This window comes from Sturnus vulgaris, chromosome 7 (assembly GCF_052056855.1).
Source record: "Sturnus vulgaris isolate bStuVul1 chromosome 7, bStuVul1.hap1, whole genome shotgun sequence".
Taxonomy (NCBI): Eukaryota; Metazoa; Chordata; class Aves; order Passeriformes; family Sturnidae; genus Sturnus; species Sturnus vulgaris.
Genome location: NC_142249.1, coordinates 29,810,752 through 29,836,476, shown reverse-complemented (window position 1 = coordinate 29,836,476; position 25,725 = coordinate 29,810,752). Strand labels below are relative to the sequence as shown.

The 25,725-nt window shown below is 41.3% G+C and overlaps 1 protein-coding gene across 2 annotated transcripts in view; it reads right to left on the bottom strand.

Moving 5' to 3' along the window:
- Positions 1–1,895: 1,895 nt before the first annotated feature.
- EPB41L5 (erythrocyte membrane protein band 4.1 like 5) overlaps positions 1,896–25,725 on the bottom strand; it is a 53,394-nt gene continuing 29,564 nt past the window's right edge. Inside the window, exons 17-26 of one of the 2 annotated variants that reach the window (XM_014871727.2) lie at positions 17,371–17,537; positions 16,802–16,896; positions 11,706–11,834; positions 11,095–11,156; positions 10,337–10,447; positions 9,684–9,774; positions 8,674–8,751; positions 7,832–7,873; positions 7,317–7,450; positions 1,896–6,663 (exon numbers count right to left, since the gene is read on the bottom strand). In XM_014871727.2, coding sequence (XP_014727213.2) covers positions 6,606–6,663; positions 7,317–7,450; positions 7,832–7,873; positions 8,674–8,751; positions 9,684–9,774; positions 10,337–10,447; positions 11,095–11,156; positions 11,706–11,834; positions 16,802–16,896; positions 17,371–17,537 — 967 coding nt within the window. In that variant the 3' untranslated portion in view covers positions 1,896–6,605. The remainder of the gene's footprint in view (positions 6,664–7,316; positions 7,451–7,831; positions 7,874–8,673; positions 8,752–9,683; positions 9,775–10,336; positions 10,448–11,094; positions 11,157–11,705; positions 11,835–16,801; positions 16,897–17,370; positions 17,538–25,725) is intronic. The other variant, XM_088168255.1, reaches the window with a different exon arrangement.

Sequence of the window (25,725 nt, the reverse complement as noted above, 5' to 3'; positions counted from 1 at the left end):
AAATGCCATCCAGCCTCTGCCATTCCTCTCTTCCTGCCCCCTCAAACTCTCTTCCCTTTGGCAGCCCCACGAAGGGTTTAACATTTACTCAGAGCCAATGCAGACGGGACAAGAGCCAGCCCAAAGGCAATGGCTTGGCACAGGCAGGAAAAAGCAGTTTGGATTGTGCCCATCTCCTCTGTTCCCTCCCCTGGGCTCTGCCTGTGTGCCAGGTCAGGTGGGGGCACCAGCACTGGCAGCACCACACCCACTCCATCACCTAAAAGATTCCAAACCTCTCGAGCTGGCCCTAAGGCCCCACTGTTCCCTGCCCAGGACACGATGAGAGCAGGGATCGGGAAAGGCCTGGCTGGAGGGATGGGGCTCTGTGCTACAGCAGCTTTGCTGAAGCCACTGGAGGCTCTTTCTCCCCTTGTGTTCCATTCTCAGGTCTTCAAAAAACAAGGGTGAGCACAAGCTGGAAGGGAAGGAGGTTGGGATTTGAAGTGACTGCATCTCACAGGTGCCCACAGGAGTGTCTGGCACCTCAGTCCACTCTGGGCATGCACAACCCGTACTTCAGGTACCCTCCAGTGTGCAGACCTAGGGGCACAATCCTTGCTCACACCACTGTGACACTTCCTGGGTCATATCCCCTTCCAAACCTCAGCCAGTGCTATCAGCTACACCAAAAGGGTTCTCAGAGCACCTCACTCCTCTTTTCCCTCTGCAGTCACCTTTTCAGAGAGGGAGAAAAGAGCCTTTGTGGATGTTTCCGATATTTCTCCATAACTACAGCAGTTAATGGGAATTCATCCCAGGCCCAAGCGGGTGACTAAAAGCTGCTGCCATCTGAAAGCTCGGTGGTGGCCTGCATGAAATAATGAATGGAATTACTCCAGCTAGTGGCAAATACTTAGAAATAAAACAAAACACACCATTTTTGGCTGGGACTGAAGGGGCTGCCACTGAAGTTGGCTGTTCAGGATGTCTCTGAAAAGCAGGGAATCCTGCATGTACCTGATATGCTCACAGAAATTCAATCCATAGAACAAAAGCAAAAGGATGCAGCATTCTTGGCAACCTCATCTGAGACACAAGATGTGCTGTTGTATCATAAATTGTATATAAGGGAACAAATTGATCAGTGCTAAACATCTCAGCAAACTCACTGTCTTTAGCTGACATTTGGTTTCTGAACATTAAAAATGTATGAGTGGCAGAAATATTTTCTTCTAAAATACAGTTTTCTGTTAATAATAGAAAAATCTAAAGGTTTCATTGTTTTGAGTTATAAGTGGATTTGAAGAACAATTCAGTGATTTATCAGTGGGATCACAGTTTGACCTACACAACAAATTATGCCACAAGAGAAATTATTTCCTATGATCTTAGTCATTAGGATGGAATAATTTCTCTTCCTTTAAATATTTTCCAAATAGTCTTCGAGAAAAAAAGATGATCAAAGGTTTAGCTGCCCTTTGCTGCCTTCTTTAGCATTTAGCTGAAGTCAGGGCTTGGGAGTAGTAAACAGTTTCCCTTTAAACTATCATTAGTGCTGCTGTACTTGCAAATACAGCCCAGTCCCTTGATGGAGACAAGAGTGAGGGTGCTCAGTTAACTGGCCTCCTGCACTGGAACCACACTGGGAAGCTCGGGCTCCCCTTCTGGGCACACACCTTGGAGTGGTTTTCAAAGGCACTGCACTCAGAGAGTCCTCCTGGCCAATCTCAGTTCTGTTGGAAAAAAGGCATTTCATTCTTTAGCATCTACATCTTAGGTGCTGTTTTGAGTTATGCTTTAACTGACAACAGGCTAAGTTAAGAGCAGCAACCCAGTGTCCCAAGCCCCAGCTGACCCACCTCTTAGTGCTGTGCCCATGTAACCCAGGGGGCTTAAAGATGACTCTGCAAGAGTTTTGCACTGACATGGTGTATTTAAGACAAAACTACAGCATAAACATTCCAAGACCGAGTTGAGTGGACTACAGATCTACTTGTTCCCATGTACAGTTTCAATACAGATCTCAGTGCAGTGCCTAGGACAGTTCATATGTCACCAGTGTTGTGAAACAGAAGCAAGAGGGTGCACTTTGTTTTATAAAAAAACAACAAATAAATTATACATTGAGAGCTATTGTCAAGCTTTACATATAAAAAGTAAAAATACAGTAGTTAGTGTGGCTTTAACAAAACAAATCTAGCTAAAAAAATATTCTTATAAACTTTAAAAATAAGTTTGTCCAGTTATATAGGTAGGGGGTGTGTGTGTTTATGGAGCAGAGTGCTCAAGCCAAGCAGTCAAAAGGAGGTGAATTCTGCAGGAGAATCCTGTGGCTCCAGGCCCTGTGGGTCAGTGCTGTGGCAGTGCCTGCTCCTCAGGCCAGCAGCAACACGGAGCCACTCGTGACACCAAGCTGGGCCCTGGCTTTAAGGGGCTGTGCTGAGTACCTGCATCCCCCCAGCACTGCCAGGAGCCACTGCAGCTCTGCCTCTGCCACGGCACTGTGGGGAGGGCCCTGCACTCCTGTCTCTGGTGCCAACACCTGGAGCAAACACACCCGGACCACACCTGTGTCACTGAAAGGCCATTAACATATTCGGTGTATTTTTTGGTTGAAAAGCTATGATTGTCCAGCTGCATTTGAAAGCTGAGGCATTACAGTGTCTAAGAGCTACATATATATACATACAGATACTACAACTTCCTAACAGAAACACTATGTGCCCAGATAGAGCTTTAAATGCTAGCTGGCTGTGGAACACAGCTGCTATCGCTTCATCAGTAGATTTGGATTGTACCATAATATGTTCACAATGTGAAAAATACATCCAGTGCTGTTTGTGAAGGACACGCTCATCCCAACAGGATGTCTTTGTTTCATGCAATGAGAAGGAAGGAGCAGGGTGCAGACAAAGGGAGAGCAGGCAAGGACTACAAACATTTTGTACAGAGCCCCATACATAGCTGGACTGTTCACCTGAGCTGCTCTAACAGGGTTGCAAATTTTCTTGCTGAAGTTGTGTCCAAAAAATTGTCTTACATAGCTGTCTTCGACAAAGTATGACTAAAATTTAAGTCTAAAATAAAATATATTCAAGCTAATTCATTAACCATGAGTGATTAACAGGTAAGCAGGTAATTTATGTCATATAATTTACCTAATACTGAACACTATTACGACTAAACTAAAGAAGAGATTGCTTTAATTCTGGTGTAAGAAAGCCTCAACTCCCGTATTTTAATGGCCATTTCCTAAGTCTGTAAATGCATGCAGCACATGCAGACTCTGATGGTCTTAAATAGGTGAGACCAAAATACATCTCTCTCAGGTTAATCAGTTTGAGATAAGAGCTGGGATGCTGTTATTATAAACACTCAATTTCTATAAAACCTTTTACTCCAATCACAGAATGTTACTGGAGTAAAATCACTTTTACTTTCAGATCCAATCACTTAGAATTCATTCATTCATTCCTGTCAACTCATACAGCTTTTAAGTGGTTCACAGACCTGCCAACATCCTGACACCAAATTCACACAAAAGTTTTATTTATAAATCTCTTTAAACAAATACCAAAAAATAGATTTTAAGAGAACGCTTAGACCCTACAGCCAATCAATCAATAGTATAGCAATGGCAGGAAAACTCTTTCTTCTCAGTAGTACACAGGCATTAACTGATACTTTGTAACACTAGCTGCAGGAACTAGTATCCTATTTGTGTTTGATAAAACGCAGGTGATGAGTAATGCTATGCTACCTGTTAGTCAGTCATGTTGTAACTCAGTACCTCCAGCTGCAAAGCAGAACAGTGATGCCAAACTGCAGGATGTTCAGATCACAAACTTGTGCCATCTTGGTCTCTCCAGGCTACCTATATAAGCAATGATTTGGTTAGCTAAGGAAGCTACATCAAGATAAGTTGAGTGAATATTTGCTCCAAGTATCACATATTGCTGGGAAGAGTTAGGTTTTTAGCCCCAAATCTAAGATATTGCAACTTCCCAATTTATTAGCTGAAATGTTTGCATTTTTATGTGAAGCTTCAAATATTAGTCCTCTGAAAATTGAGGAAATCCTCACCTCTTTGAAGTTTCTCTGTGTGTGCATGTGTGTAATTACAACATTCCCCTCCAACCACTGCTATCCTGACCGTGCTGACATAACAGTTGTTATTTGGAGCCATTTAGATTTTAGGGGACACACCACACACTATTTACTTGTTATTTGCTGTGATGGCTCGGGAGGAGTCTAAGAATGGTATTCAACACGCAGTGCTGGAAAACTGTAAACTTCTGTTATTCCAGTTTTGGGAAGGATTCAAGCTGACAGTTCTCAGAGCTCCTGAACCCAATGGGAAGAGCCAAATATCAAACATGCCTAAGAAAATGTTACTGCATTCTGTCTATTTACAAACCCAACACATGTAGCTGGCGAATGCCAGCTCAGCTGCTGAGCAAACAGATGAATAGCAAGTGCCAAGTTTCCACACACAGTCCTGGCTTTGTGCAGGAAGCAGACTGTTGCAGCCATTGCTTCCCTTTTCCTGCAGGAACTTTGCTGGCAACTGCATTATTAATCCAGACTACAACATTTGATATTTGAATTAGGAATCTTCTACATTTTAATAAGCAGTAAGGCTCAGACTTTAAAGTATAAAGAAAGCCAATACTCAGCTGGAAGTAGCAATGAGAAAGCTGAAGGGCTGGGGGCAGGAACCCTGTGCCTGGTCCGGGGCAGCAGCTCTGCTCCTCTGGCAGTGCAGGAGCAGGACCTGCCCAGGTGCACCTGCCACCAATCCTCAAATCCTGGTTCTTGAGGCAAGGGCTGCAAACCACTGCCTGCAGAGTCACTCTGGTATGTCAGTCCTACCAGCTTTCTCTGGTCCCTACATTGCTCTATTAAGGCCTCAGGGGTTTTGAGAAGTGGCAGCGGGGCCACGTAAAATCCATGTGGCTTCTCCCTTAACATGCATTCAGCACCTTGCAAAGAAGAAAACAAGAGCAACAGCAGCACGAACACCTTGGTCTGAATGCAGCAGCTTCGCTGGGCCCAGCTTACTTGCACAATCCATAGTGTTTTGGTCCAGACCTTTGTTTACACTGAGACATGTGCACACAGCCAATGGGCAGAAATGAAGTTGTGCATACAGGTTCCAGAACCAATTTTCACATTTAAGTTTGTTTCTAAGAACCACATGCATGTAAGTATCTACAAACAGCAGCAGAAAATACCCTCCATGCCCAGTCATATATACAAACCTCTTCCTCCGAAAGAAAGATCACAGTTGTTTCATCTGTGCTTCCCTGTTAAGATGTGGGATTCACCATCTTTGTTTCTCCTCCTTTTGACTCTGCACTACTTTTTTCACAGGCTGTATCACCAGGGTCCATGTGATGATACTGCTGCCCAGAGCTCAAATGATCTCTGAACTGTATGCATTGTACCCCAAACTTCACCTGACACCCAAAGACCTTCACCTGCTCTCTGGAATGTGTGCTCTTACCTTCTCTTCTACAGAGAAGTGAATTGCTTACAGGAATTTTTCATATTTTTTTCCTATTTTCACGCTAGTCTTTCTTATTTGTTCCACATACAACTATCAGATGACACTTGGAACAGGATTCAAAGTGGTGTTAAAAACTGATCCAGCTGTACCCTCATGCTGCAAAAATACTTGGTAAGTATTCCTGAAGCACAGCAACTGGAAAAAACACCCAGAAATAGCATGAAGAGAAACAAGAAAATTCTTTTCCTTTCTAGTCCTAGAAGACAATAAAACTAATCAATAAGCAGTTCCTGAAGTAAGCTGCACTCACACCTTCACTGCTTTGGCTTTTAAAACACACAGATCTTTAGTCTAAAATGCATGTATTTGAATCATGTAGGAAATTAAATGATCACTGTCAAATGTGGGACCTCTGCTGTATTCTGCTAATGCTACAAGCTGTTTGGCAGGTAATTTGCACTTTCCTGGTTGCAATGAGCAGCAGCTCAAATCCAGTCTACATAGCTGGTATGGACTAGATTTTCATGCTTTCCAGGTACTGTAACAGGGCATGCAAGGATTATTAAGGGGGTTAAGGCCAAAAAGTAGAGTATGTGTTGGTAAAATGAAGGAAAACCAGAGGGAGTAATCACACAGAAGAAAATGTCCTTGGCTGTACAGGACAGTGACCACCATGGAGAGCCCGTGCAGGGCACGGCCACGAGGTGGCCCTGCGAGTTCTCCTCATCCCTTCGATGTTCATTATTCCACAGCCATCACGGCCGTCTCACACCCCACAGCTCTGCCACACCTTCCAGCAGCACCAGAGCCGGCTCAGGGTAAGGAACCATTAACCCAGCACGAGCAGATCACAACTGTTTTCTTTTCCTCAGTGCAGAACTAGCTCCAGTGTGACAGAAGATCAAATGTGCATGTGGTTTTACATCCTGGTTCAGGCTACAATTCCAGTTAGATTGTGATAAATGTAGAAGTCTCTTCCTGGATCCTGGCAAACCAGCCGGCTGACTCCTGTTCCACGTGAGTTTGATCCCAAGCAAGTCTTTTGGAAGGATCCCTTGGAGATACATTAAAAGATCTGAGTTTTTACAAGGTGAGGGTTTCAGAGACTCTTCTTCTAGAGTTCAGTGGTGAGCAAACATTTTGTTCTTACTGTAGCATCCTCAGTAACTGGGCTAAAATGGAGCAAAAAAAAAAATAAGGCTCTGTAAATAAACTCCTCCAAAAAGGTCTGTCATGATGGATTACAAGAAAGAAGTATTTCTTCAAAGAGCATTCATGGTTGTTCTCCTTGTAACTTAATGAGACCAACCGACAAACCTTTCTAATGGACAACTGCAGAAGAGCAAACTGAATTAAATTTAACCAATGCAGCAGTAGCACCACTGCCATTCTTTAAAAATGGACACTACAAGGCCTGACCATCACTGCCATCATTCTGCCTCATCAGCATGGCAGAATGGGATAGCGAGGGAAAAGGCTTCTACCCATTTGGTTTTTTGACACCCTTATGGCTTGGAAATAACAGGGGGGCATCTCTCTCCATCCCCATTTATCCTCTAGCACAGATCTCTGTAAATTTCTGTAAAGAGATTTCTCAGAAATTTTTTCTGTACATGAGATAAGGAAAAAAACCTGAAGTGAAATTATAATATACACACATCAGTTTATAGTTTATTGGTAATATTTCAAATGCTATAAACTGAGACAGAACTACAGTTTATTAGCACAGCAACCAAGGCCCTGTGTCTAAATGGCCACTGTAACTGTCGGTGGAAGCAGTAAGAGTGCCCACACACACTTGTGGAGTTAGCTGAGGATACCTCACCTTGCAAGGACTTCAGGTGTCTGCTGGGATGATGTCAGTGCAGCTGAGGACATCAGGGTCTCCGTGCTGCCTTTCACTGCCTTCAAAGATAAGGCAACATTATTTCCCAAAGGCCCGTTGGAAATCAGTCCCGTCTGAATGGGGAAGAATGAAACAAGAAACTCAAACGCCAGCCAGGACAAGGCAAGCTAACTTTTCATATGATTAACTCATAAATGGTAAAAATAGGATTTATTAAACTCCAGTCTGGGCTTTACTAAAAACGAATTCTTTATGAAATTTTATGGCATTTATCTGAAGTACAATACAGTAAAAATGAAGTTTAACTATTAACAGGGTATGCTGTCTGATTTACTCTAATTGAATTAGTTTGCTTTATTTTTAGTCTGGTACATTACTTTGTAGACCTTCAAACTATTAAAAATTACTGTATTTTATTATTTAACTTGAACTCCCGTTTTTTAATCATTACAAAAGCTTCTGTTTCTTTGTTAAGAAATGGTCAAGTAACTCACTGGCACTATCCACCTCGGTGTTACAATGGGCTGGGAAGACACCTACAAATAGCAAACAAAAACTCAATTAAAAACTTGAAAGTAGCCGAGAACGTTGTCAAAATAGCATTGCCACCCAAAACAATCTCAGATAATTTGCCCCTCATTAGCCTTTGAATCATGCTAGTGATTAGGTGGAGATGTGGCACCCACTGAGCACAGAGCCAGACACTCACTGGGAGCAGCTTCAACTCAGTGCTCCCTTCCAAAGGAAAGAATCCATCATCTTTCAGTGCTCTGTAGACAACCTTAATCCAGAGCACACTACTGTGAAGAGTTTAAACATCCTCCTTCTTCTCCCTTTCTCTCGGTGCATACAATAACTCCATTTTCCCAGCATAGATTAGAAGAGATTTCTTTTTATCTGTATAAAAGGCTTGATTTGTATTACTGTATTACATGTTTACTTCTCAGGTATTTGTGTGTATATCTATATATATACAGACAGATATACATGTACATAGATCTCCCCATATAATTTCTGAATTATGTATTACTGAACCCTTATGAATCCCCAAAACTGTGAGAAGCAGGCTGGCACTTGCAGCTCTACTAAAACAGTACTAGAGATTGCTGTGGTACACATATAGGTTCACTCTTTGGGTTCCTTCATTTCCCCTGCAATGCTGTAAATCTACACCCGTACACCAGCCACCCTGCACGTGGGGGTCATATGAGCACTGATCCCTGTCCATCACTTCTTTCCACTGCCTGGCAGACAGACAGTAAAGCCAGAGAAGAGTTCATGAGTAAAAATCCCTGTTATGTGCAAAGGAAGAAGTTTGGGTTTGAAATACATTTACCCGAGGTGTGGCTTCTGTAAAGTCAATTAGATTCTCTGTCAGTGATGTTAAGGAAACGTCTTGGTCATCTGGAGTGCTCTATGGAATAAATCAATTTTGAATTGAATTCCCAGTAGTAACCACATAGGTCTACTGAATACTCTAGTGGCTTCCTGAGTAATAGACTAGTATCTTTGATGAACGCCACTTTTTATCAGGCCTATTTTTTCAAGTCTTTTAATTTGATCTTTTCAAATTGCCTTTTAATTTCCCTTATTCTCATTAATGGACTGGAAACAATTCATTGCTCTGTAAGCAAGCAGTGAAACTGTCCCTTTGCCTCTGCGAAGGTGGGGTACTGTGCCATTCAAGAGGTCAGCAAGGCCTGGAGTGGGGTGTTTGAACTCGGTAAAATTTATGACTATTCAGTGGGATCAACTATGTAATACTGGCTTAGAGGTCCAACAGCTACAGGACAGGGAGTTTTGGTCATCCAGAACAACGTGTCAGTCTGCTCAAGTAAAGACAGCACAGGTCCAGTGCTATTGGACTCTGCTTTTCTTTTGGAGAGGGACAAAAGAAAGTTTAATCCCCGAATTTGTGCTCTTTATGGAGTCCAGTTAAAAATTACCTTTAGGTAACTAGAATACAACAAATGATCACCTAAATTTAAACTTTTCCTTCTGTGGTTCCTTTGATGGGAACTGCCTATGTCAGAATTTCATCCCTACAGTCTCCTTACTGGAGCATAAAATCGTTGGGATGTAAGGGGCTCCCCACCAGTGTGAGAAAAACAACCAGTTTAGAAAAACAAGAGTTATGCCAAGAACCGGAAAGGACACACAGAAATGGCCTTTGGAAAGATCTGTGCAGTGTCTCTGCCTGCTTCAGAAAGCACTCTCTGGCATTCCCCAGCGCCTGGCATTCACAAAGTTATGAGAGGCATGCAGCAAGGTCTGCTGGGCTTGCCTGGAGGCATCGGGAGCTCAGAATGTGACACAGAAACCTTCCAGGCTGGCAGGTGGTGATACCTTTGAAACAGCAGCCTCAGTTTGAGCCAGATTAGCTGGAATTAGCAGGTCCTCGTGGTTAGAGTCAGCATTGTCCTCATTCAGCGTCTTACTGAAACGGGAAAACATTCTCATTAGCACCCTGCCTGGACAGCATGGAACAGGGCTGCGTCCCAGATAACTCAAAACCTTGACACCAGTTTCACGGAGGTAGACAAAAGACTGATGTTTGTACGTTAATGTAAATGCCTTCCAAGTACCTCAGTAGGTTACTGCTGTCTCTCATAGTTCCAGCTACAGCTGTGTACAGTACCCTACAGTATCCATGTCCTCTATCTCAAAGGAGTTTCTTCAGCCCTTGTGTCTAATTTGCCTGAAGTCTTTCCTGTCATCCTCTTATCTTCCTCTTTAGAGCCAGGGGCAGCACGATGTCAGGAATCTCAGTCCTTTCAGAAGATGAGAGAGATTCACCTACTGCTTGCAAGGATACTCACCCCGAGGCCTGGCCTACGCTGATTAACTGCTTCAACAGTAATTAAAAATGCATCCATAAACCTGCTTAGTTAGACGTAGCCCAAATGCTCAGCAATTGTTCCTCATCTTTTCAGACCTTTTCATCACAATCTCCACGTGGTCCCCTTACCCCAGAAACATTTTTCTCCAGAATCACTTACGGAACAAAGGTGTTTGAAGCAGGGATTGCTCTCAGCAGCTCTCTTGGATCTTGAAATACCGGACTGGTTGCTGGAGGACTGCTCTGTGATTTGCTTGACAGGATAATGTTCCTGGCACAAACCAACAAAAAACAAACAAAACAGAAAACAAGTACAACCTTCCATGGAAAGCTCTTTATGAATCACTTGCAACAACACAGTTTTGGGACTGCTAATGTACATTTTATTTACAGTATCACCCTCTGCTCTTTGAGGTCTGCCACATGTGCATCTTCACAGATGGTCAAGTTGTTAGACACTGTAACCTTTTAAATTCTTTCAATGTCTGCAATCCCACTGGACCCTGCAATCATTTAGTATTTAGTATTAAATGTATCAGGAAATTGTCACTGTCAGGGATTTGTATACAATTTTTTTTCTCCATTAGAAAACACCTACTGTGAACAGACCCATCCCCTCTCCCCATATTAAAGCTGTTCCCATTTCAGAAAAAATTAGTAACTGAAATTGCATTTGTAACAATGGTCATCAAGTATGGGAGAATAAAGAGCATCTGTCTTATCTTGTATATAATAAAACTTAGTAGTTACAACCCTGATTTTCATCTCAAAAACACATCACACTCATGAGGTTAAGGTACTCTATGCAAGGTAAAATGCAATTATGACTGAGCCACCGGCAGACCACACTAAACTGCAAGTTCTTGGCTCTGTAGTGGGATAACTACACCACAGGTTTCTTACAAATCTATTCATTACCTGGCAGCAGCCTCCTGAATATTGGAATTCTTGATACCTGTCATGCTGTCATCTCTTCCAACCTGAGAGGAAGAAATGAACAGAAACGAATACACATTTATGATACCTGTTTCCATCTTGTGTCAGGTCTGAGATTCACAGCAGAGCTGAGTGTCTCTATCCCAGCACAAAAATGGGGACTTAGAACATCAATTCCACGTGACAACTTCAGTGCAGAAATAAAAATAATTCACCAACAAGCCAAATAAAATACTGTTATTTGCTAAGGAATTTACTATAACATGCAAGAAGCCCAGTCTTAGTGACAGAATAATTTCTTAATTAGAAGGCAACCTTTGGAGGCTACCTGTCTCAACGACCTCTCAAACCAGGGCTTGCACACGGTCTTGTCCTGTTACCTGTTGAGTATCATCAAGGACAGAAATTCCTCCTTGGGTCCTCATTCCAATACAGAACCATTATCACTGTGAAGAAAGGCTAAACAGCCCTCTGACCCTGCCTTGGACAAGGCTCTTGGAACACCCTTATTTGCAAGGCACCTTCTTCAGCAGGCAGCTGAAGAGAAATAAAACATTTGAGAGCGTCACAGCTCTGTTCAGTCGAGTATTTACCTTGTGCCCTGCTTCTGCCTGTGCCTTCAGAATATTGCTTTTGAGATCTGCTGGAAGCCACTTTGCTGCTACGATTGGGCTCTCGATTGCGTTGTTAAGACATTTATCTGTCAACTTCACCACTTCATCCTAGACATGAAAACATCTTTATCAGAAGCAGTTTCCACATGGACAAGTCTGGACTGAAGTTTATCAACATCTCTAAATAACAAGGCTCTGAAGCCAGAGGAAAGTCAGCAGATTTATACTGAAATGAAAAAGCAATTATTTCCTTTATTTTGGAACTCAGTTGTAATGTCACAGCAACACAAAGTAAAAAGAAGCACAATGCTTAAATGTGGATATGCAAACTGCTGTTCTAAAAATACAGTGTGCAAGAAATGAAGTGCATCCTAAAACTGCAGCCTAGTTTACTGATAGGAGATCAATATAACAGCCATTATATCATATCAATGTAGCCTAAGCAAAAGTTGATAATTTACTCTCAAATGCAAGCTGTGAAGATTTATAATTTAAAATCCACTTAAAAGTTAGACCAAGAGTTTAATTAATGTGCTACTAACTACCTCTCCCACCACTGATTATATCAGAATAAACTGGCAGCCAGTTACATAATGAAGACAAGTAAGAATGAGATACCTTTCACTACAGTATATTTCATTATGAAAATTGCATTTCTTAATTATAAAATGTTAATTAAGCATTCAATGTACTAATTGTGATTTGATTAGTGGCAGAAGTTAATTAGCTGAGTGAAAACTAAACCCTGTGACCTTCCTTCTGAGGGTACGACTCAGCAGGGGGAGACAGAGTCCTGCCTTCCTCACCATATGCCACAGTCTAGGGCAGGCTCTTCCCAGAGGGAGGCAAGTTCTGCAGGACTGCCTGGAGCAGGGACAATCCTGCTGCACTCCTACCTGCACCAACTACAGCGTGCCCAGGAGGAACGACGCCCATTGCAGAGAGAGAGACAGCAGAGGAGCTAAAAAAGAGGTGAACACCTGTCTCCCCCACAGCTCTCCATCCACTTTCAGCTTTCCACATTCCCTGGAGACACTGGTGAGAACTTGTAGTTACTTGGTCTTTAGACAGGGGAAAAACATTTCCTTTTTTTGTCTCCCTCGAAATCATCTTTTGGGATATCCAAATAGGATCTTAGGAGACTATCTAAAGGAGAATCCGTTTTCAAATTTTGACCCAGTCAGTAATGAACTTCACAAAATATCCAAGGGCCACTGTCAACATAAAAAAAACCTATGAGGACTATCAGTACTTTTCAATACTTTTATTTTAGAGAGGCTGCTGGAATTGCCAAAAGGAATATTACAACTGAATTATTATTATTTGTACAGCTGCAGCACCCAACTGTGATAATCTTAAAGTCTTTACACTGGACCTCACTGAAGCAGATGCCATATGTAACAGTACCTGCACAGCATTTCGAATGCATTATTCCACCAATACAGTAAATTTGATCATTTTAACTGAGCACATCAGTACACTGGAGCTTGAAGTACCATTTTATTGTTTAACTTCCTCTCAGCTTCCTCCACCTGAACAATCAATTTAATTAGGTCACTCTAAGTCTGTTAACGATTAGACTCCTTACTTTTGAAAAGCTTATTAAATAATATTTTAATAGAGCATGAATTTCATACCACCAAGGAAATATTTCTCTCAATATTAATGATCCATTTTTCCAACTCTATTTTGCACTTGAAAAAAAAACATAGGTGTCTTACAGGTTTTTTTTAATGAAAAAAGAATGTAGCTAGGGGGAAAAGCATCCGGCACCTGCTAACGCCTCAAGATGTCTCTAATTTACAAGATATTTCAGCTGTTCACACAAAATGGTAAAGCTTCTGGGGTTTGTCATTATTCTAGCTCATTGGGAATGTTTGTTGTTTCCATGGACTAGACAAACTATACTTGTACTGTGTTCTTCAATCAAAACATGGAGCTAGGCAGCAATGCTAAAAGCAAGGAAAGATTAAAGGCAGTAACAAGGCGTGTGATCCCAATCCTTTGTGCTTTTGAGTTGTGTTCCTGGTGCCACTAAAAATCACTTTTTTTTGCAGGAAGATGTAGCCTAATACAGGCACATTTTAGAGCAACTTCCATGTACTTACAGATCACAACAAATTCAGAAAAAGTAAACCCTCATGCCCTTGTATTTCTGACTCGGGAGCAGACTTTGAGCACGGGCAAACAGGGTGAACCTTTATTGTTCATTTCCCTTCAGAAGCTGATGAAAGCAGAGTGTTGGTGTATTTAAAGCTATTTGCTCTCTTTGTCAGATCTGGTCACTGCACTAGTGAAAGCTGGGAACAAAGTCGCATTCTTCCATCCCAACAGATTTTGGCAGTGAGCAGCAGAGAAGAATGAAGCCATTCATTCTCTTGCTTCCTCTTTTTCTCCAGAAGAACAGGGGTAGCTAGATAAATATTTCCCTATCAAAGAAATCAATCAGGATTGATTGATTGCAAGAATAGAATTACATAAAGATGACTCTCAGGCCATCTCTGTCCCTGATGGAAAACAGTTAAAGGATTTTTCCTTAACAAAGCTGAAGTGAGCTGGCATATAACAGTGTCATGAAGTTCAGCATACAGCTCTGCCTTCATAAGTAGAAAGATAACACTTTTCCCCAGTACATTTTACCAAACCTCTAATGTACTGTAGCAGTTTCTACACGTGCTGAAATTTGTAATCACACACATTTGGAGAGAATGCTGCAATACTGCATTCCCTCTGAAATAACAGCAATCTCCAGGAACTAAACTTATTGCAAGGTTTTAGTGGATATACTGCAGTCCCATGCAGAAGAGGACAAACATACACTTCTTTTACTAATAGATTAAGAAAAAAAGTAAGTACAGCAGAAGAGTCCACTGGTATATTTCATAACAAGCACTATAAATAAAAGCTTCTATGTTTGCTAAAGCAGCCTTCAAAGGCAGGAAACAAGGTATTTTTAATAGTTACATTTAGGTCACTCTTTTCAGGACTGGTTTCCAAACCATTAACCTTCCTCTCTGAAGGGTGTGCTTATTTGGTGCTGCTGTAACCTACATGTCTTTGCAATCTGAAGCACTGGGAATTTCAAGTATGCAGAGAGTCTCTAATCTTTGTCTATCTTTTTTAAACAAACACTCTCAAGTGATTTCTTGGTAAGCTACATCATAGGCAGAAATGTTTTATTCTATCTCTTCTATCCTAAAAAAACCTCCAATGATCTACTCTTACACTTTCCTAATATCATTTGCACGTCCTTCTTGAAAGCTGAACTGTGTTTTACCCACCTGTTTGCATACTGTTGATCCACAATTCTCTGTTACGTAAATGTTCTTGCTCTCTAATCAGCTTACTGTCCCCCCAGTATCTAGAACCTCTAAAGTTACTCAGCACCTCATGTGACAGCAGCTGGATGACTGTGACTGCTCTGTATTGGCAGCTGTTTGTTAGATTAGCTCATTACAGGAATCTTAGCTTGCTTATTATAAAACGATTTAAAAACCACTGAAACAGTTTTGGTCCATTCTCTTCAATGAACCAATGAAATGTTTTTCCCCTCTCTGAACTAAAGTGGAGCTCAACAGGCTAAAATATTCTTAAATAAACTGTGTTCATTTGCTTTAGTTTATGTAGAAGCAGTGTTTCAGCATAACAGGACCTACAGTCTACTGACTAATCTTCTTAGAGACCTGGTAATCTTTGTAATGCACTCACCAAGCAAAGAGGTGCAGCAGGCAGCCCTGACAGCAGCCTTTAAAGGGGACATGAGCCAAGCAGCACCACCCACAGCAGCAGCCTTCTCTCACATGGAGGTGGAAAACAAATGCTTAGGAGTGGGCTTAGCTCAAACACACACTGTGAAACACCTATCTTGGCACCTGGTTCCTGTTACTATTGAGGGAGCAAGAAAAATCATAGCTGCTTCACTCAAAGTTAGATAAATGCTCGAGCCTCCCTGCAAGGGAGGGTAGCCAAAACTGAGATAACACTGCCAGGTGTTTCATTCTCTCTGCTTGCCCAAAACACAATAATCTCCCCAAGCTTTTGCATCAGAGAAAGCAGAGTAATAGAAAATTAAATTTCATTTCTTAAAGCTTATTAAAAACCCAGAAGAATATCCTGTCTGGGGGCAGTTGTCTGATAACCAGTGAATCTATCAAAGTTCACTGCTGTTGTAAGGGAGGGTCCTGGCCTCTCCATCCCTTCTAGCAACCCTACTTCTTTTTACACTGGCCCCGGCATTTCTTTGACCCTTTCCCTGAACCTATTTAACTCACTGTTTACCAACTTAAAGAGCAAACTAAAAACCTAAAGAAACCCAGCACCTCAACAAAAATTCAAAACAAAGGCAGGAAAAAAAATTTGTTTGCCAGTTTGCAGATACATTTGTTCACTGAAACCTGCAATGATTTCTGACGGTGAGAGAGAAGAGAGGAAAGCTGGGTAAGAAAGAGTGAAGAGGAAGGCGGGAGAAGAGAGCCCTTGCCCTGTTCAGAGCACTTAGGCTTGTACTTTGGCTCAGCTGCTTGTGAAGCACAGCCTGACTTGCTCAGAAGGATTTTAGAGCAGTAAATCAAATCACATCACTCCTCTGTGTAAACACAGAGCCAACACCTACATCAGAGAGCAGGTACAAACTGGTTACTTAACAGGAGGGACAGATCATCAGCAAACCTGACTCAAAACAAACGTCAGAACAACCTTCTTGGAACTGAAAATTGCCAGGAAAGCAACTCAGCCCTTCCAAAAAGAGAGGTGAACTACCAAACACCATACAGGTAGTAACCTACAGATAAAGACAACTGAGAAACATTTCAAGCATTTATGCCTTTTACTCCCACTGATTTTAGAAAACTTCACCAGGCTGCAGTCTTCATACATGCACCTCTGCCCCTATCTTTATCTCACTGCTGTGTCACAGGTTTATATATCATAAAGCATTTGTATTTCCTTTACTATCTCACAGTACTACTTACTCATCATCTTAGAAATCATGCAAACAGATCAAGGCAAGTGCAAGACTTTTCAGAATGATCTGAACAAAATTCAGGAGGGTAGCAAGGGGAATAAAGACCAATTACCTGTATGTTTATGTTTATGTTGGGACGCTCAGTCAGCACAGGGCTGCTGCACTCTGTCTCCAGCTGTTTCAATTTTAGGAATGTGTCTTCAAATGCTGAAAAAGACAAAAAAGGTATAATCTTCCTAATGTTAGTGTGTAGTTATTTGACTTGTAACTTGCATTATTCCTGAATACGAATTACATAATTTTAAAGTTGTGCAAAAACCCACAGGGATGGGGGAAATCTACTTGCTCAAGCTTTGGTGCAAATTTCAAGCCTGCAGACTGTGTGCACCAAATCACAACACTCTGCACTCCTGGGAGGTCATTTACTCAGCCATCCTCACACTGAGCAGGAAAACACAGAGTTAATTGCTTAGATGGTTGCACTTTACTGCATTTGTGGACAAAGTTACATCCAATGAAGAACTTACTTTTCCCTTGCATCTCCTGTCCTTATGCATATAATCTAAGGGAGCTTCCTAAAACAGTTCCACGTTTTTTGTAAGGAAACAATCTCATATCAACCTAATTATTTAATCTTGATCTCACACATCATAATAGGGAAAAATCTGTCAGTTTGCTTACGATCAGAGTCTGCTTTTTCTGCAGCAGTTTCCTTCATACCAGGAGGAGGGCAACTAACAGCCTCTTCTGAATCTTCTGTTACCAAGCCAACAACTGGACGGCCCATGGCATCATCCACACAAGTTTCTGGCAACTCTGTGCTGTCTAGCAAATCAACAAGAGGTATGCTGCAAAGGCAGAAAGATGGGCAGAGAGACACACAATCATGTTACCACTCTTACTGTAAAAAGAATAAGCTTTAACACATGCAATCTCTTTATTCAGGCTGTCTTCTGCTGACCAGTCACAATCTAGAAAAACTGGTAACTAACAGACATTGGCTTTCAGTGAGCTTAAGAAACATGACAAAGGGAACATTTCATGTCTGTATAAGTCACTTCATAACAGAACAGGTCCATGTTGTCTGCTGTGCCATCACAGAGCAGTGGAAAAAGTGAACAGAGAAAGAGGGAAGTTTCTATCCATGAAATACACTTTTTGGAACAAACATTTGAAGTTTTTCTAACAAACTCAAGGTACCCTTTAGGATTTTTACAAGAGGAAAAGATAAGTTATGGGAGGGGGAAGTTGGTATCATGAAGAGCTGTTTGTGCAGCACTTTACCCAACACTGGTAAGCAGAACAGAAGGATGCACTGCATAGGACTGCACTGACACTTACAGTCAGGCATACCTAGAACCAGTTTCAGTTTTGTTAACTTAGGCAGAGCCGTGAATGAAGCCTTAGCAGTCAGTGCTTTAAGTGAACCACAGCATGTACTCTGTACCCTGTCAGAATCACTTGTTTCACCTCCTTTAGTTTCTGATGGAAAGGTCTCCTTTTAATTTTGCCCTGTAAGCTGTATTTTCAATGAACAAGGAAAATCAATTATAAAAACAAAAATGATATTATGATGCTTACGTTGTGCAAACAGTGAGGAATCTCATACATTTCTCCAAAGCTTGGGAACAGCTAAAGCTATCCTAACAGCAAACTAACAAACACAGAAACCACAGCTGCACAATGCAATAGTCAGTCAGACAGCCTGTGCACACAACTGCAGCTTTACTGCTGCCTAGTTCAATCAACAATCACACTCACAGTTTGGCTACAATATTGATTTAAGAAGAAAAATCTTTCAATCCCTTTTGCAAGTCCTGTCCCAAATATGAGAACAATGATATCAAGCCCATACCCACCACAACAGAACAGAACCTACCCTTAAGCACAGACAAGAAAAATTTTCTTCTTGTCAGTTTAGACCAGCTTATCCCTTACTACTACAGGTTAGTGCCTCATGCCTCTCTCCAGCCCCTGGAACCAATGTCCTGTTGTCACTACAGAGGTTCCAGGAAGAAACCCCTTCCAGCTCAAGCACACCAAGAATCTTTTCAATGCTAAATATATACCTCTGGAACAGATTAGAGGATATCACTGTTCTAGTGCTAATAATGTACAAATCATTGTAAGACAATTAATTGCTGTGAGGCAAATTGAGGCCACTGGCTTGATTCTCTTAAAGCAGTGGAATAAGAAGCTACTCTAGCAAAGCAAATAATGGGAAAATTTTTCAACCTCCTGTGCAGCCTCTCTCTGCACCACTAATGGGAAATGGCAAACAGCACACAGTCTTGGAGAGAGGGAATGATGGATACAGAGATTTAATTGTTAGAACTAATAGACAGGAAGAGATGCTCTTCCAGTTAAGGCAACAAGGAAAGTGAGACTGAATCCCATACCTTACTTTGCTGATACACAAGTCAAAATATTTGTCTTCGTGTGAAGATTATAAAATTTCTTCCTATTTTCTGTAAATAGTCTCCATCTTAAGAAGTTCAGATTTTACCTACAGTATGGAGTTGCTGACACCATGACATTTTGAAGGAACTTGGCATAAGCTGCTATGAACTCCATATCAGAGAGGTGATGTAAAGCACCAGTAACACTTTTTGTGCTTGAATCTCCCAATGCTTTTCTTAGTATTTTAAGAGAAAATGCATGAAAAATGAAAATTTTCTTCCTTAATTGCTAGGATAATTACACTAGACTTTTCCTCCTCATGACTACAACAGTAACATTTGCTAGACAGACAGAGAGTTGATTCAAAAACTTGCCTACTACAGATAAGGGCAGTCTTCATATCTGGCAACATACAAACAGCAGAGTGTCCACTGTGCTCCACAAGCTGTGCACTACCCAAAAGCTGTGTACTACTTACACCAAGATGGTCAAAGTTTGCAAAGACCCTTACTGCCATTTGTGGCCTGGGATGGAGACCTGGCTGAGGTAGCACAGACAACCAGGGTGAGTCCCTGCAGCTTCACCTCACATCAGGATAGGGCCTCAGGGAAATGAAATGAATTTTAGATCAAGTCAAGGAAGTCTCCTAAGTCACGATTCAAGTAGGAATTGACCCCATCTTGCCTTCAGACCCACTGAAACACCTCCTGAGCCATGTGAGATAGGGAGTCAATAAGAGGAAAGTAATACTTGGGAGACCCTCTGCCACTAGAATTTGCAGACATGAATTCTCCAAAGTGCCCAGCTCTGGGTTTCCCAGAACAAGAGACACATGGTTATATATACTGGAAAGAGTGCAGTAAAGGGCCACAAGGACAAAGGGTTTGGAGCACCTGAGCTAGGAGGCAAGCCTGAGAGCAGGGACTGTTCAGCCTGGAGAGGAGAAAGCTCAGGAAGATCTCACCAATGTCTATAAACACTAGATGGAGAGAGTAAGGACAACAGTCAAACTCTTCTCAAGGGAGCCCAGAGAAAGGACAAGAGGCAATGGGCACAAACTGAAATACAGAAAATTCCACTCGAAACCGTAACCCTAACCACATGAAAAAAACCTGACTTTTCTTCCTGTGAGGCTGGTGAAACAGTTCTCTGGACGGTGTGAAGTCTGCATCCTTGGAGATACTCAAAACCTGTCTGGCATGGTCCCAAACAACTTGCTCTACTCAACCCTGCTCTTACCATGGGAGTGGACTGCCTGATCTCCAGAGGTGTCTTTCAGCCTCAACTGCTCTTTAATTCAGCAACAGCTACACAAAACTTCTCTGACACCCAAGGACTCAGCTACTACTTGCAGTGGCCTGACCTCAACAAAAGAACATCTGAACTTAAGACTCTGCAATAAAACAATGATTTGTTATTGCAGCAGTGTTCTTGCATTTTAAATACAAAACTATCCCAAATTCCTCCATTCAAATTAGTGGCTTCTTCTCCCTCAACTACAGAGATATTATACAATATTGTAAAGTTAAACAACTTATTTTTGTTTGCATATTCTCATGCAACTTTATAAATAAAGAAACAAACAAATGGGTTTGCTCCACACCAGAAGTTTACAACATCCACCATTGAAAGCCTAAAACTAAAAAGAGCACAAGAGATTGCTCCAATGAGCTTGGCAGGTGCCACAGATCTTTAGTTTACAGCTTGCTCATACTTTTTTTTAGGCATAGTTGTAAAACAGAGACTCATATTTCATTAGCAAACTCTTTCCCCCCATCAGATGCAGGGGTGAGGAGGCCAAAATATCTCAGGCAATATTATGTCCTGGCTGACACTTACTTGGTTCTTCAGGTCTGGATATCTGAAAACAATGGTTTTTTATTTCTGGCCTGTGTGGCAATTTGAAACATAGTGAAATAATTTGAAAATCATTCAAACAACTCCTTTATCCTAAAAATTAAATATAAATTAACTTTAAAAAGCCCTCTGTTTCAATTTTTCCTCCTTTTTTTTAATAGGAAAAGAATATTGCAATTTAAAAGCAACAAACTTCAGAAAACACAGTGTGTTCAAGTGTAAGGGTTTGTTCATCATGTTGTTAAAGGCCCCCAAGAATACCAATGAGCCATGAAGCTGGAGTCTTAACCTCTGACTTAACAATTAACCTCGTGAATCGTATGGCAGGACTGGTGCTTGTCAGGAAATCTGCAAATATTTCTGTTTCTTTTCAAGTGGACCAGAGAAGCAAAAAAAAAAAAAAAAAAAGAAAAATTTGTAAAAAGAAAAAAAAATTACTCTTTGCCTTTTTGACAGTTCTGATAAATTTATTCTTTAAAAACTGAAAATAATTCTATTTCATTTCCAAACAATATTTCTCAGAAGAGGTCTTATTGAGGGAAAAAAAAAAAGGTTAGTTTTCAGATCAACCATGTATCTTAGACATTTTTATATGATCATGGTTCGAAAGGAAGGGCAGTTACACCCTCTATTTCTCTCAGATTTTTGAAACCGTATTATAACCCACTAGTCGCACATGTAGTTTTATAACAAATGTGACTTTTTGCATGGCTCTCAAACCCAGCTAAAAAAAAATGAATCTTTCAGTCATTAAGAAAAACTTCAACACAAATTAAAAAATATATCTATCTATATGCACACATAGACAGATATATACTGTTTTTAAAGTAACAGTGATGTGCGGCTTCTGGTCTGTACGTTGTTTTTCTTTAAAGACTCAATACCAACGGCACAATCTGCAGAGCCTTTGCAATAAAAGCTTTTTCTCCTCTCTAGTCAGCTTCGGGTCCGTTGTCCTTATGCGAGAGGGAGCTCAGGAGGTGATTTCCCAGCCCCTGGCGGGAAGCAGTCCCGAGCTCCAGCAGGGCCCGCGGGTCAGAGGCTGGTCATGGCGGCTTGCACAGCGCAGGCCGTGCCGGGCAGCCCCGCGCTCCTGGCGCTGCGCTCGGGGCCCAGCGCTGGCCACTGTCCGTCCGCGGCGCGGCTCCTCGGCGGCGCCCACGCGGCTCCACCACGCTGACAGCGGCCGGCGGCGTCGGGGGGCCTGGAGCGGTGGGAGCGGGAGGGGGAACATTAGTCAGTGGGCACGGGGGAGGAACGGGGTGGAAGAACAAAGCAAAGGTGAGGACAAGAAGATTGACGCGAAAAGACGAGGAAAAGGGGCATTCTTGGAAGGTGAGCAGTGCAGGGAAGAGGCATGCAAGTACACGTGCACATGATGACACTGCCAAATAAACCCCTTTCTGCACAGCATCGTGCACGTTTTTGTACAAGTCTAAATTGATTAAGCTTTCTCATGTATATGTTGCTTACGCTTCCCAAATGTAAAGCACTTTATATTTCAAAACGCTTCACAGAACTAAGCAAGAATCATGCGCATTTTACAGATGGGAGAAAATAATGTGATGGAGGAACAGACCCAAGTATACAACACACTCTATTTGCAGAAAACAAGTTTAAGTGGCAGCTCTAAATGTACACCTGAAACAAGCATCTGTAAGCAATCTGTAAGTTTTCAAAGTTACTGGAAAGTTCAGATTCTAAAGCAAATTTTTTTTTTAAAGGGAGAAGAAAATAGAAACTCAGAAAAAATGAACATTACTGTGCAGGAGCAAACAGTAGAGCAAATAAATCATCCACAATTTTAGGTGACTAAGGGATTATACTATTGAAAAAGTTGTCTGCAGCTATAACTTGTATTAACATAAAGATTTAGCTAGAAAAGAACCATTTTACAAAAGGTAACAATGCAAACTAAGACCTCACTTTCTAATTTCGCATATGAAAGCATAACAATTTGTAAATTTTAAATTTAGAATTCCTAAAATCAAACCCACAGAAATGCCATGCACAGTTATGGCCACTCTTTGTCACAGTTGGTATAAAGTCCTTCAAAAGCTAGAAAGAGGAGCAAGGGAGAACATGCATCACTTTAGACAGTGTTTTGAAAAATATTATTATGCAAGAGTCCCTAGCTATGAAACTGGAAGGCCTTAGGCACAAACATCTCCAAAGCAGCAGAGTTAAGCAATTAACTGAAAAAGGCCAAATTTTAAAATACTTCAAAAATGGACAATGATCTGTTAACTGCTGTCTGTGTAGCACTAGGATCCTTCACAGGTATGTTTTAGGAGAGGCTGATAAAAAGTACAGTCACATACAAAAAACTGCTTGGAAAAAAGCACTTCATAAACTACTGAAGTAGGAAATCCTTAAAACAAAGGTATTCCTTCAGTTTAATGCAAAAGATTCGACTTAATGAGCCAAATCTAAACGAAGTGGAAGGATTGTTGGTGTTCACATAGAGGCGTCAGATGGCCTTCAGCTCAAATTCCACCTTCTCATGTTCCAGAACAGCCAAGCAGACAGTAGAGTTGGAAGATCACACGTGTTAAGGCAGGCAAGCAGAAAAGCAGCAGGATTCACAACAGTGGTAAATGATTAACATTTGGGGATAGTCCTCCTTTAGAAAAGAGACGGGATTTATACAAAGGTCACCCATGTGTAAATTCAGAATTTTGGTTTTTGTAAATTCACTGAGGAAGTGACCCGTGAATACTGAGGGCTCCAATCCCCAACAGTTCATTCCTTTATTTTATCGTTTCTCTCATGGATGTGGTTAAGGGAAAGCTAGATCCACTGGCAAAAATAAAACTTCCCTACTTATCCCATAGTAAGGAAGTAAATTTTAAATCTCTGTCTGCTGTCCTAACTCAGCAAAAAAAAGAGCTTCTTGGGGAAAGACTAAACTTAAAAAGACACTGATCATGTTTTAGGTTTTCCAGATCGTTTTCAGATCCTGCAGACCAGTACAGCTTTCCTGTACTGACGATTTTACAGGAATGAAGCAGAGTTAAAAAAAAAAAAAAAAAAAAAAAGACAACCAAAACCACAAACCCAGAAATACTAAAATCCCTTGTATCTGGCAAAGTACTTTCTACAATCTGGCAAAATTGCTGTTGGCAACTGCAGCATTGACATTTTAAATTAAAGGAAACATTGACATTAGGAAGGGATCGAAGCTGCAAGGTAGCCAACACAGGCATCTGCCAAGCAGAGTACAGAAACCCTGGAGGTCAGGACCCTACTTCTAAACCCCTTCAATCTAACTGTCTACAAAATCCACAGTCCAGAAGATTTTGGTGTTCTCAACAATCTTTGGCAAGCTCTCTCTAAAAGAAGACTATTTTTCTGACAGAAAGCAAAGATAATTCATGCAGAAACAGGCCAATTAAAGACAGTAGCAGTTGAAAGGAGATCTTGTTAGCAGCACCAGACACCCTTGCCAGCACGATAGCCAAGTCTCAGCCCCCAGCAATAAATATGTATGTTCTGGCAATTCCATTAACCCAACCCCACTTCCCATCTAGGAAACCAGAATGTAGCTCAATTCCTGACTCAGCTCCAAACTGTTGTCTTTTTCCTACAGCTGGATTTGTCCTTTATTCCAGGCAATAATGTTTCCAGCGAACACAGTAAAACCAGAGACAACTACTTTCAGTAACAATGTCCCAAAGACACATGACACAGTAGAAGCACTGCACTCTCAATTAAAATGCATCAGTTGCCAAGAAGCTTGTTTTCTTTAGGACACACTGTTTTGGGTTACATGCAGGTGTATTTTTGCATTCACTCCCACTATTCTACACAAACACTACATCCTGCAGCAGCTGGTATGCAAGCTGAGATTCCTGGGCAATGTTAAGACAGACAGGCTCAAGTTCTCAATCCTAAAAACAGGCATAACAAACCCAAAACTGAGTGGCTATAGAGCCCTCTCTGCTTCAGAACCAAAGCAGCAGGATTTCAGTAAGCAACAGCAGCCTTGCAAACGAGCAGGAACATCAGCACAAATCAGGTACCCAAAAAGAGCTGGTCTGGAGCCAAGTCAAACATTTCCACCAAAGGAAATACAGGTGTCTAGCACTCATCTTGCAATTAGGCCAAAAGAATAAAAATAAAACCATATTAAGAATGCTGAAGAATAAAGATGCCACCACCTTTCACCCACCACCATGGAAGGAATCGAGCGATCAACAGGATCCCACCATAGACAAGCACAGATTTCAGATACTAGCTAAATCAAGGGCAAAAGAAAGAAAAACAGCATTGATCATATGTTTTGATTGAAATGTCAATAAAATGCAACTCAAAGCAGAATTACCATCCCCTTTATCATTCAAAATTGAAAGCATTAAAAGTCTTTAAATGAAACAATTTACAAAAATAAAGTCACAGCACCATTAGAAACAGGTATCATCATTGTAAGAGATATTGAAGCAAAGCAGATTCATATGCCTGACAATGGGAGAAAGACCCTCTTTCTCTTGAGGGCTGAAACTGCCTAGGATAAGAGCTTTGGTGTCACTCCATTCCACCATGCCTGCCCCTGATAAGCCTGGCAGAATCCAGAATTTCCCTTCTTGGATTAGCCATAGGCACAAGAAGTCAAAGAAGTTAAGAAGACCTGTGCACAAGTATTGGGTTGATATATGCCAATATTTGGAAATAGCTTTGCAATATAGAATTAGTTTAAGAAAAGATAAATGACATGTATATTTATCTATCTTCAAACAAATCCTCTTCATTTAGAGATGCATCTAACCCATAAAATGAATA